The 12860-nt window shown below is 42.5% G+C and overlaps 1 protein-coding gene across 10 annotated transcripts in view; it reads left to right on the top strand.

Annotated features, from left to right (window-relative positions):
• Positions 1–12860, top strand: part of tead1b (TEA domain family member 1b) — a 59881-nt gene that overhangs the window by 37318 nt on the left and 9703 nt on the right. For 3 of the 10 annotated variants that reach the window (XM_060885868.1, XM_060885877.1, XM_060885886.1), the window contains 6 exons: positions 5612–5676; positions 7284–7346; positions 7450–7512; positions 11273–11284; positions 12274–12408; positions 12703–12749. In XM_060885868.1, coding sequence (XP_060741851.1) covers positions 5612–5676; positions 7284–7346; positions 7450–7512; positions 11273–11284; positions 12274–12408; positions 12703–12749 — 385 coding nt within the window. Of the gene's footprint in view, positions 1–5611; positions 5677–7283; positions 7347–7449; positions 7513–11272; positions 11285–11335; positions 12409–12702; positions 12750–12860 lie in introns of those variants that run through there. The other 7 variants (XM_060885895.1, XM_060885919.1, XM_060885904.1 and 4 more) reach the window with 7 other exon arrangements.

Below are 12860 nucleotides of genomic sequence, written 5' to 3'. Positions count from 1 at the left end.
GTGCACTGAGTCCTTGTTCCCCTTCCCCTAATTATGACTGAGAGCAGGACACGCTAACCTACAAAAGCTCTTAAGCTGTACTTATTCAAGAGGTCAAATTTACCATACAACTCAGAGCAGGAGCTCTTGCCTCTGGTTTGGCTTTTCTACTTGCTCTGAATTTGATTAAATGATGTGCTGATTGGTTTAGCCCTTTTTTATTCTAATATTCTTCATAAATGAGGGACTTGTTTAAAGTGCACAGGCTTTAGACGTAAAAGAATTGAACGAGACAACAACTGCAGCATGTTGCCAAGAGGTTTTGTTGAAGAAATTCCGAGATCCCATTTTTGATCTTTAATATGATGTTTCATTTGAAAACATGAAGGCAACCATCAATTCAATGTCAGCTCTTTATCCTGTTCAGCTTTCAAGGCACAAGTACTTTCTTTCTATATGGCCTCCCATTCTTACTAGTGCTGTTTCCTAGATTTCTGTTGTTCACAGGAGTAAAAGGCTTCCTATCCACCTTCAAACACACACCAACACACTCAGGCTTCCTAACTCTGCCAGTGACCATCAGAGTCTAGAGCTTGCCTGAATGCCTCCATATTGTTAGTCTATTTTAATGCTAATGTAAGCCCAAGACCCTTGAGTCATCTATCACGCATGACAGGAAAGCAGGGGTATTGTCTGCGCTTGATACCCCACACTGGAACAGGACAGTCGCCTCCACTTCTTTCATTTTGAACAAACATAACCGACTCAGTGTTCCTGCACTAACGTGTCTGGATTAAATGTACATGTGCATGCTGACAATTAGTGTAATGTCCTATTTTACAAACTGCTAAGTGCAACACAGACAACTGTTTTTCCATTAATTCACACTTATAAGTGAGGCATCCAGCTAAAGGCTTTTGCTCTTTTGCAAAAAAAAAAAAAAAAAAAAAAAAAAACTGCCCAAGGTCTACATCATTGTCCCAGATAATTGGACTTAGTTTATATCCAGTGGGCCTGTTGAGTTTTCATGGGGGCTAATTAAGGTTAAGCACAGGCAAAATTGTGATTGTGGTTCCTCTGTTATAAGTAACACTTACCAAGTTACAACCTATTGAGAATTAATGACAGATTTGGATGTTGGACTGAGATCAACCAGAGCTCTGCACGCTTTGAAAAACTACCTCTTGTGTTCTAGAGTGCTGTGCAAGGAAAAAAGCCACATGCATAAGTGCTGCTGGCTGAGCCTCCCTGTGCTAGTGCAATCCAGCATGCACTGACATCATCGCTAGACCAGATGTGAGCATGGTCTTGCCTGTTAAACCAAAGTAGTGCTACAGGAAATAAGTCCTTTGCAAAATTAGGTTGCAGAGCAGTGGTGTTAGCAATCAAATAATGCAACAGAAATGGCTGAATATGTGGCAAGTAAATGAGGATGCTGTTTATCACTGAAGCCTTTCTCTGATTAAATCATCTCTGCTTTGTTGTGACGACAGGGAGTAAGATGGGGCCGTATTTGCCCCCCTTTCCCTGGGTTCAGAATCAATGGCAGGTTTCCTTCATCCTCTTTAAGTAGAAGACGGATATTAGTTTTGGCAGTGGTGGAGAAGACTGGCTGAGACCTGGGAAGAAAAAGGAGGGGTATGCCACGTGTTGCTTAATCCAGGGGACAAGTCTTTAGATCTTCTTGACCACCAATTCTTTCCCAAAACCCTGATCTGGTGCTTGAACAGCAGTACTTTATCTGACGTGATGGTGATTATGAAGTACATAATATGACACATTTTCTCTCTCTCTCTTTTTTTTTTTTTTTTTTTTTTTTTAACAGTAATGACTTGCTCATTTAGTGGCACTTCAGTTTAAAACTTGGGCTGTTGGAGCAGACCTCAAATAGTGGGCGAGTCTAGACACATTAATTAAGATTACAAATGTATGCATTAAAATTCAATTCAAAATCTGCTCATGCTGTGCCAGTTGGACTGTTTGGGCAACCCTGAGAAAGAAGCAATAAAAAAAAACCAAAGGAAATAATTCACTGAGGAGTGAATTAAAAGCAGACCAGAGTTAAAATCTTCCCCTAAATGAAAGGAGTGTGATGAGACATGGTCAGAAAGTGCCAGTGGAAAGTGAATATGTTGTAAATCATGCTGGCCTCCACTGCAAGCAGCAGGGGGTGGAGGTTAGAAGAGCTGCAATGGGGTAGTCAAGGGTAGCTGTGCAGACCGAGCAGCTGTGTAAACCCTACTGATTGAGGGAGGGCCTGGACAGAGGCAAGCAGGGAGGCAGGGCATGTTAAAGCAAAAGAGGGGGAACTTTTCAATAAAAGCAGTTAGCTACCCCTATCCCCATCCCCCCACCCCAAACTCAGCTGACTTCCATATCTCAGCTTCAGATAATCAGTGCTCCGCCTCGTTTCGAGAAAGAGCCTGTGCCTGCCTGGCGACTGCATTTTAAACCACCGCCAGTGCAAGCACAGAAAGCTTTGAGGTTTTCTTTCTCTGCATATGAAGGGTAAAGGCCGAGGGAGGCTCTACAGTGTGGAGGGTGTCCTGAAAGCCCCTCAGCAGGGAGTAGGTAAAGGGAGGCAGTCCAGCAGCCTCGGAGAGGGGGTAGAGCTGTATTTCTAATAGAATGAGAAGTCAGCTGCTGGAGGCCAATCTAGAAGGTGGGGGTGACTCAAGGCTCCATTGTGGGCCACTACCGTTTGAGGACTATTGATATGTCTCCGGAGCTCCGTGACTTATTCAGATCCAACAACTTTTTTCCCTTCCTGAAGAGGCTGGAGAAAACACTTTCACTCTCTTCCAAAAGCTAGGACTCTAATCTTTGGGGGAACCTCATAAATACCTAATCCTTTCCCTGCTGTTTTAAGTGACAGAATCTCCTTTTATGGTGGACGTCCTAAACCAATTCCAAACCTGATGGATCCTAATAGGAGTTGGTTTTGTCCATTTTTAAACACTGGCCCTTCTACTATGTAGTGCTGTATAGTGATACAACTAGCTGGCTGCTAAATCTGTCTTATTAACAAGGCTAATGCTTAATAGGTACCTTACAAAATTAAACACACCAACAAGTCTTTTTTTCCCCTGCAAAGTGCCTGAGAAGCATATAATTACAAAAAAGCACTAAGCCTTTAAAAATACAAGTGGAAGCAATAGGGACTAATGTCAGGATGTCAACCAGAATTTGAACAGGATTAAAAGGCAAAAAATCTCAATTTAAATTGTCAGGCACAGACAGCCTCGGTTGCCTTTTTGTCGATTATTAGTTTGAAAGCTTGTTTATTTTTTGTCTTGTTTCCTAAAAAAATAAATTCCTCAAACTTTCCTTTAGACAAGAGTGAGTTTAGCAGTCATTATTTTTAGAGGGTACAGTTAAAAGATTAATGCTGAACATGCCGGGTTCATCGAAAGCCTTCTTTTAATACTTTTATTAAGAAATCTCCATGGGGTCGGGGCAACTTGGGCCATGTGTAATGGCTCCAATCTCTTCTTTAAAAAAGGAAAAAAAAACACACTAGTGCTGATTAGCTTATAAGGCATACAGAATTACTCCTTCTCATCTTAATGGGGGGTAGCTTGTGTGGCCGGGGATTTGGAGGCCTTGAATTTGGCCTGCCGCTTTTTTGTGCATTTTTCTTTGTGCCAGAGTTGTTTTGCACTGCAAACATAGGAGAGAAAGCACCCTGCCCTGGTCCCGCTGAGCACGGTGGCTTTTTTTCCCCCTCCAAGCCGGTGAAAAGAATGAATTATTCAGCAGTAAGCATGCTTACAGCTGGCCGATTGTGAGCTTTGATCTAGGAATGGGGCGTCTGCATGAATGGGCCTTATTGTCATGTTATGTGTACACAGTGTGTGAATTATTGAAAGTGGTGAGGGCCATGGCTTCATCTGGGAGAGATTACAGTGCAGGCATGCTGGGGTGGTGGGCTGGAACTGCAGATCTCCCAGATGCTGTTTATTTGTTCGTGGGTCACATGACTGTTGGTATGGCCTTAACGAAGAAGTAGATGAGACTGCCCTCACATTCTGACTCATCCAAAACTCACACACTCACACACAGGCCTGGGGCTAGACAGCATGCACACCTGTCAGGTAGGGCCTTAAGTGGCCTTTTTTTTTGTCCTGTTGTCTTTACCCAGAAGGTATTATTGACTTTTCAATTGAGCATATAAATACTAAAAGGTGTTTAAGCTATATAGAGGATAAAATCCCACATTTTACAGAATTTTTTATATAATTTTAATCTCCTTTAAATTAATTAGATACATGAATACAAAGTCTCTCGTTGATTGAACGGCTATTCGTTAAAGCAAACAGTACAGCTGTGTAAATATCAGTATTTGATGGAAAAGTGGTCTTTCTTTAGCTGACGGAGTGCCCACCCTCACACACAGACACAGAGAAAGAGAGAGAGAGAGCTTCTTTTTCACTCGACAGGTGTGTAATGGCAGAAGCTCAAGAGGCATTACCTGGCCCTGCTGGCTTTCATCTAGGCCCACCTGAACACACCGAGCTCACCCTGTGCACAGCAGGCAGGGGCTGCAGCCTGCACGTGTGTAAGTGTGTGAGTGAGTGTGTATGTGTGTGTGTGTGTGGGCGCACATGCCCTCATTTCACACAACCTAGCATTTCCACAGCCAGCAGAATATCCCATACTAAAGTCTACACTCTAGTCCGTGTACATATTCCCTATATGTGACAAATCCTCCCTTTCACTGTGTCTCTAACATCTCAGGTATGATGAGTTGCCTTTAGCTAATTGATCAAAACAAATGCATGTTATTTGCAGCAACAGAGTTGGCTACAACTGAACCCCCTGTTTTATTTTTTTTTTTGTAATTTCAGATATTGATCAGCTCTGCAACATTAGTTTTTCAAGTACTCCGTTCGGTGCACTGAGATACTTTGCTGGCTCTGCCAGCTGTTGACCCCTGATCTATACTATTTACAGTGCAGGCTCAGAAATAGCTTACTAGTTGAATGTTAAAGTAAAGCGTGTGCTCCACATGCACACTGTGCCTGTTTATAAAAGCTGGTTATCTTACACTGGCCCAGATTTAAAATTGAAGACAACAGTTCTATGGCAACCATTGGATACAGCTGGACACGTAATTAGAGTGGCTCCGTACCTATAATTTGCGTAATAGTTTTGAGGTGGCGGCATGTTATTAACATATGAAAAGGCTAAGCAGGGGTCATTGTGCCTCGCATGGGCAATTAGGGGTGAGCCGAGGACAGAAGAATGTTTGGAGCTGCCATTAATTGGAAATCACTACAAAGCCACTCTTTAATTATAATCTAGCGAGAACAGCAGTGCGTTAAATGGACATATTTCCTTTGCCATTATGGGCTGTAACAGTATGAATGTCGGGATCTGTTTCCTTTCACGACGTGAAGCTTTGAAGAAATTGGCCTTAAATTAGATTAATTTGAAAGGCTATAGAGTCACAGGCTTTTTTCATGCTAATACCATGTGTGGCATGCGTTTGCATTTAAATGACACATGTTTGTTTGCTTGGGGGACAGAAAACAGCCCAGTGCACTGGTCATAATAAAGGATATACATAAACAGAGACGGGAATCTGATCAGGAATCAAACATGTCATCTTCTCGCTTTGTTTCACTTTCAGGTCGGAACGAGCTGATTGCCAGATACATCAAACTGCGGACCGGGAAGACGAGGACGAGGAAGCAGGTAAGAAGCCGTGTCACACTCACATAATGGAGGAAGGCCATTTCTGTTAAGCGTGTCTGCCTGCTGCCTGAGCTTCTGCATAAAGTATTATGGAACAGATTCTAGTATCCAGCCAACACACACTTACTGCACACACATACCGTTATATATAAATCCTTTCAAATAGACTCACATAGTGTTTAGATATAAAATAAACATTTTCCACACACACATGCTAGCATGGAGCTTTGCTGCATGCCCTGGCTGGGAGTAAATGGACTGATGTGACCTTGGAAGTGGAGCACTATCCAGAGACTCCTCCAGCAGGCATTTTTTATTCAGCTGCATGACGGCACGACGCTGAACTAGGGCACTGGCCAACACACACACCGACACTCAAAGCAGAAATAGAATAAATATATTTCTCTCACAGTGGAAAGAAATGTCACCCCACACACCTATTTAGTCACGATAGAGACTCATTACCTGTTAAAGCATGGGTTCAGTTGCACCAATCTTACAGCTCTTGATTCTCAAGTGCAGGGGACAAGAAGTAAGGAGACTACAGTGTCATGCTGTGTGTACATTGGAATTAAAATAGCTTCAAATAGCGTTTTAGATAAAGCAGCTAGAGACTACAAAAAAAAAGTAAACTTCACTTAAGCTACTTTGACAAACTGAAGTAAATCAGCTGTGACTTTTGTTTTTACTTCATACTGAGTATTGTACTACTTTATTTTCTGGGACTCTTGTCTCGTACCACCCAAATCGAACCATAACCAAGTATTAGGTGAGTTTAATAGATTAATGAAGTAAAATAAATAAATAAAATAATGCAATTATGATGGCAATTATTTTGCAAGCAGCTAGCTAACTATCCAGCTAGATTTTTCAGCATTCGGAGATTTTTTTTTTTTTAATTTAAAATTGTTCTAAGGTCATTTCCTATCCTTTATACGATTAAGGCAATTAATTTTCCTACATAGGTAATGTTTAATGGTTTTAAATGACATTTTCATGGGTACTTCAAGCAATCGCAAGGTAACAGCATTACAAAGATGTGCTAACATGGCCACAATTACATCCTAATTTGATTTGCATAAGCTCCATCTTAGCTGAAGTGATTGTTGTAATTAAATTGGAAAGGTCAAAGGAGCACTTGCACCACTCAGATATGTGCAAGTGACTTTGTAGTGTTGGAGTGTTGACTGGCAGCCGGTATCAACACGTTAAAATTTGCTATCCCCCTTCACCTTGTTGTTTTGGTTTTTTTTTGTCTGGAACCCCAATCACAGTGACACAGCGCTTTGCTGAACAGCAAGCTACACAGGCCGCTAGGTAAAGCGCTCAGTCCCCAAAGGCTACTAGACATGCCCATTCTCATTCAGCGTGCAGCTGAGCACATCTGCTGTTTCTTAATGTGCTTAAGGAGCCTGCATCCTCTTTAATCAGCTCACTTAAAAGCCGAGGGCGAGCCAAGCCGGTGCGGCTGGTGGCTTCGAGCTTGGGCCGCGCTTCTCCTATTTTCCTAGTGCTGCTAAATCCTTCCTTGAGTGTTCTTCTGATGGAAAAAAAAAAAGTGTAATTACTTTTCTGTATTCTTTTGTTTTTCTTTCAAAAAAATGGAGGTGTCTAGTCACATACAGGTCTTAGCAAGAAAGAAAGTTCGTGAAATCCAAGCCGCCATCAAGGTAGGTCTGACTCCGCCCCTGTCGTGGGGGTGGGGGGTTTCATCACTATGGTTACAGGTTGTTTTTCCTTTGTCTTCCCTCCCCCCACTCCCTGACCCCACAGGTGTCTAGTCACATTCAGGTTCTTGCCCGGCGGAAATCTCGCGAGTTTCATTCCAAGCTAAAGGTATGCGCTTCTCTGCTTTCGGCCCTGTGGTTGCCCCGCCGTCTTCCTCTTTTTCACATTTCCCTGGTTTTTCTGTAACCTGTAACCTTTTTTGCATGCCTATATGTGTGTATGTGCTTAAGCATGTATAATTCACTTCCTGCACATTTCTCTTTACCTCTTTGCCTCACACACACACTTTATCTTTCACACTGCGGCCGTTTGGTGGTTAGTGTCTTTTTTTTTTTAACGACTGTTTATGCCGCTGTGCCTTGATTGACCACTAAGTGCATCTGCTTTGAAGCTACCTGACCCCTGGGACCTCTCTGTAGTGCGAGTATAGTTCGAGTGCCTTTATTATTAGCTTATAAAGCTGACCTGAATAGAGAGCAAGCAGTGTGGGTGGATGGGAAAAAAATCCAGCACAATAGATTATTCTTTCATCTAAATTTGGGCCAAGGAAGATATTTATAGCTTAAGTGGAATTAAAGAAATCAAAGCCGATGACTCTTAGGCTCTTAGCTAGCGTAGAAATTGCATGAGCTTGCATGCGTGTGACATTTCGGGGCGCGTTGAGATTGAGCCGTTTGGAGACGCGCTGGCAGAACGCTTGTGCTGGCTGTGAGCTGCTGAGGTCAGAAGTCAGACAGTCAGCAGTTCAGTTTAACCTCATGCTCGTGGGCACGACCTTTGCAACCCGAGGTTGGGATTTCGATGCAGACTCGCCTTCTTGCCTGTGCTGTAATGAAGTCATCCTTTTTTTTCCCCCTTCGTCAACTCTCACTGGGCCTAAAGATGGACCATTGTAGTCGTTCGCATGCTTAACATGAGGTTTTCTCTGGTGGTCTATCGCTCCCTTTCTGCTTTTCTTCTGGCTGTCAAATGCTTACCTCATGCTGCATTAATGAAACTACTGAAACGCCCTCCCCCTCCCAACCCCCATCAACATCACACACACCCACATACACACCCTTCATACTTTAATCCCGCCCCTGTTTTTTTTTTTTTTTTTTAAACTAAATGCCACCTCTTTATTTTTAAGCCTTTTGTGTGATGTATAGTCTAATAATAAATTGACTTGTTATTTAAGGGCTCACCTTTAAACGTTGGTGACCTTGATGTACGTCAGCCTTCATCCGACACTGTCCTTCTTTCCGTTCTTTTTCACTGTCCTTCTTTCCGTTCCTTTTCTCTCTCCCCTCTGCCTATTAGGATACGACAAACTCTTTTGCCCGGCACACTTTTCCACAGTTCCCAGTATACTCAGAAGGATTAATGACCCTTCATTTGTGTCCCTGTATGAGTGTGTGCATGAGTGCCTCTCTCTCTCTCTCTCTCTCTCTCTCTCTCTGTGTGTTTTTCCACCGTGAATGGCTGATCTTTCAGGGCCACCGGCGGCTGCTGACTAGAAGCAGTCCGCCTTTTGTACGGCTTTCTGTCTCCTCTCATCTAAAGCAAATTAGAAGCAGGGAAGAATTTGAGCCGGCTCCCGGTGCATTAGAGTAAACCGTCCCGGCGTCCCTTTATCCGAGACATGCTGAGTGAAATGACGGTCATTACGGCGCTGCTCTCGAGGGATAGTTTGTAATGAAAGGTGGCCACAATGATCTAAAGCCCCCATATCATCAGCTGCAAATCTTCCTTTAAGATGGCTCAGCTCATGACTTCAGTCTGATCCTGAATGTTATATGATGTTCGAGTTAAACCTCGGTATTGATACAGATTCAGTTACAGCAGGGTTCAAAAAGTCTGGCGTCTGCCAAGAGTCGGCTACTAAGGACGGTTCTTATTTCATCAGTTATGAAAAGCTGCTAAACACAATTACATCATTCATCACTTGGGGAAAACAATAACAAATGCATTTCCTATAATAACTGGTTATGAGTAATGAGAAGAGGACTGTTCTGTTCACGAACAGGTCGTACTCATTAGGAATGACTCAACAAATACTGATAGAATTGAAGGTGTTTTTAAATTTTTAGAAAAAGAGCATTCCCCCAGCCCCCCCCCCCCACTTTTTAAAAATAATAATAAATATAATAATAATAATAATAATAATAATAATAATAATAATAATAATAATAATAATAATAAGGTTATTGAGATTTTTTTTTAACTCAAGACTTTAGATGACACGTTTCATTTGGCCCATATGAACGGAAATAAATAAAATATTCAAACAGCACTGGTAACTGGTAATCTGGTAACTGGTAGTAACTGGTAGTCACCATCATCACGCTTTCTAGAATTCACAGAAACTCTGGAGAGAGTCGACGTCTGTCTGCTGCCGCATTTGATGTGAGTCAGGCCAGTGTCTAAAAATGATTCAGAAACACGTCAGTCTTGTGTGTGTGTGTGTGTGATTCAGTCATTGACTACCAAAATACTTCTCCCAGTGTAGTGGAGTAATTTACATTCATGGCATTTGGCAGACGCCCTTGTCCAGAGTGGCTTATTTTATCTCGTTTGTTTTATACAACTGCGCAATTGAGGTTTAAGGGCTTTTCTCAGTGGCCCAGCAGTGTCAGCTTGGTGGACCTGGGATTTAAAATCACAACTTTCTGATTGGTAGGCCAACACCTTAACCACTAGGCTACCACATCCCCCAATAATGCAGTGATGGAGTTTAAAGATAAGCCATGGGAGACTGAGGACATGTATGTTGTACGCATGTTGTTAAAATAAAAATAAATAAAAACATTTAATTATCCGAATATTTGCACAGAATTGCATTGTTTCTGTTAGTCTTCCTTTTTTCCTCATTACAATCATCTTATTTATATCCCAGAGCCAGTTGTTGGTGGTCCAGGTTGTGATGTGACCCAGACAGAGGTGGTGTTTCAGACCCCTGCTTGACAACACGCCCTGATTAAAGATGACTCCTGACTTCAATTAAACCCTGTCTCTGACATAAAACATGAAAAAGTTCAAACTCTCATGTGGTTTGAGGTCACAGTCAAGTTTAGGGTGAATGAGAATCAGGAAAACAGCTGTCACGTGACCTCCTAAACCTTGCTGAACAAAGGTATGAGGAGACACTTACAATGTAGATGCAAAGACATGAGTGGAAACTAAATGATTAAAGTCTGGAGTGGATGAAATTTTGGTACATTTGACAAGAAATATCAAAAAAACCAATATGTTTATATTGCATGTTGGATAGCATTTAAACCATAACAAAATACTGTATAAACTTGACAAAAGTCCATAGTACGTACACCTACTGGCCACTTTATTAAGAACAAAGGTTTGACAGAACTGAACAGACATGACCTGGTCCTGGCCTCAGATTTCTGATTTGTTGTTCTAACAGGAGCAGAACTAAATATGCTTTTCTGCTGTTGTAGAACATTTGCCTTAAGGTACATGTGCATCCTGAGATGCTTCTCTGCACAACGGCATGTAAAGGATGGGTATTTGAGTTACCTGTCCGCTCAAAACTCAAAATTTCTCTCCACTCTCCTCTAATCTTTACAGAACATTTACATTCGCTGGGTGTTTTCTAGCATTCTAGAGCTTTCCGTGTGAATTCTAGAGACTGTAGACAGATGAGTCCACATTTTGGTTTTCAATGCATGTGCAAAATCTTTATCCTTGCCAGCGTTCCCAATTAGGCGACCCAGACTTTTTGGACCTTTCGTTAATCTATGGTTGGGTAATTCGGTGAAATGATAATTAATCAGCTGTCGGTAAAGAGGACGGTGCATGTCTATGCTGTGTGCTGTTGTGAGCAGTGTGTGAAGCGTATGATTACAGTGAAGCCTTGTCTGTTTCTGTTTAGGTGACGAGCATGGTAAGTACATTGTCCTGCGTGTGCTTGTCTTGTGTTCTGCTTCCAGCCCGAACCACGCCTACATACACACACACACACACACACACACACACACAACATACAGCTCTGCCAGCATGTTCACCTCCAGCTCATGCCCACCGCCTCTATTTAATCACAGCTGCACTGTTCTGCTAGCCTTCAGCTCCGGCTGCTTCTTCAGAGTTATTATCTGCTACCTTTTCTGGCTTTTTCAACATCGCACTGAGCAATGTTTTTTTTTTTTTAACTTTGGTGTAAAGAAGGATGTCTTTTGTAGCCTTTGTGCGCTCACAGGTCTGCGCCTGGCTCTCGGAGCTTGTTAATTAACCTTTACTGCGTTGATGTGCACAAAATTGTAAGCATGCCTTGAATCAAAAATAAACCTGAATGTCTGTGTTCAGTGTTAGCCTTTAACCTCATCAGGAAGATTAAAGCTCGAGTTAATGAGCCAGTATATAAAGGAAAAAGACTCTTAACCACAGCATCCTCCGTGTCTGTATTCACCGTTAGCTTCGTGTTGTTAACTCTGTTCGATAGCCTTGATGGCTCAGTGTCCAGGGTAAATGTAAGTCGGTGGAGAAAAGGAGGTTATTATTCCTTACTTTACTAAATATTGCTTAAATATGTTTTATTTGGCAGTCGGACATTTCTGTTTATTCCGACACATGGCTCAATATAAGTACAGGTGGATATACTACTTTTCTTATTAGGTTAATGCGAGTTTAAGTCTATGAAAGACATTCTTCTCAGTGTACAACAGTCGCACCTTATTTTAATTACTCGCCAGGTCTGATTCTGGTTCACATTCCTTTCCGAAGCGAATGCTTTCATGTTCATGGACCGATGCACTTTATAGCTCCTTTTGCTTGTCTGGCCTGGTCTTCGTATCATACAATGCCGTGTACATCTTTCCTTTTCACTGCTGGACTTTTTTTGCCATTCTCTTTGAATCTTAACCGCTTTTCATACAGGATCAGACCGTGAAGGACAAAGCCCTTCAGAGCATGGCATCCATGTCCTCAGCACAGATCGTCTCCGCTACGGCCATCCACAACAAGCTGGGCTTGCCAGGCATCCCTCGACCCGCCTTCCCCGGAGCAGCTGGGGTAAGGAAGCCCAATCCCATTACACACGCACACACACACTCACACACACTCACTCACACACTCATAGACTCAGTGAGCATGCACACAACTACTGCACACATCCACATCTGATAAGCACACCACTGCCATCGTCCAGATAACAGGCCAGCATGGCACATAGTACACCTGGGTTTACAGGAAGTGGGCTAACACTCAGATCCTCTGAGTATCACAGTCCTGCAGAAAGTGTATGTATGTGTGTGTGAGTGCGGATAGGCCTTGCTTTGTTGTCTATTTATGTATCTAATTCTCTAGTTTTGGCAGGGCATGATATCCCCGGGACAGCCAGGATCCTCACAAGAGTGAGTACATCTACATTTCTGTTTTCTTTCCATTTTTTCCCCCACTATCATCCTTCCATCCGGCTCTCTTTCTATCTCTCTACCTCTACACAATCTGCATTCACACTCTGC

The sequence above is a fragment of the Tachysurus vachellii genome, chromosome 1 (genome assembly GCF_030014155.1).
Source record: "Tachysurus vachellii isolate PV-2020 chromosome 1, HZAU_Pvac_v1, whole genome shotgun sequence".
NCBI classification, from domain to species: domain Eukaryota; kingdom Metazoa; phylum Chordata; class Actinopteri; order Siluriformes; family Bagridae; genus Tachysurus; species Tachysurus vachellii.
Note: the sequence above shows the minus strand (reverse complement) of the source record. Positions and strands in the feature narration are given on the sequence as shown.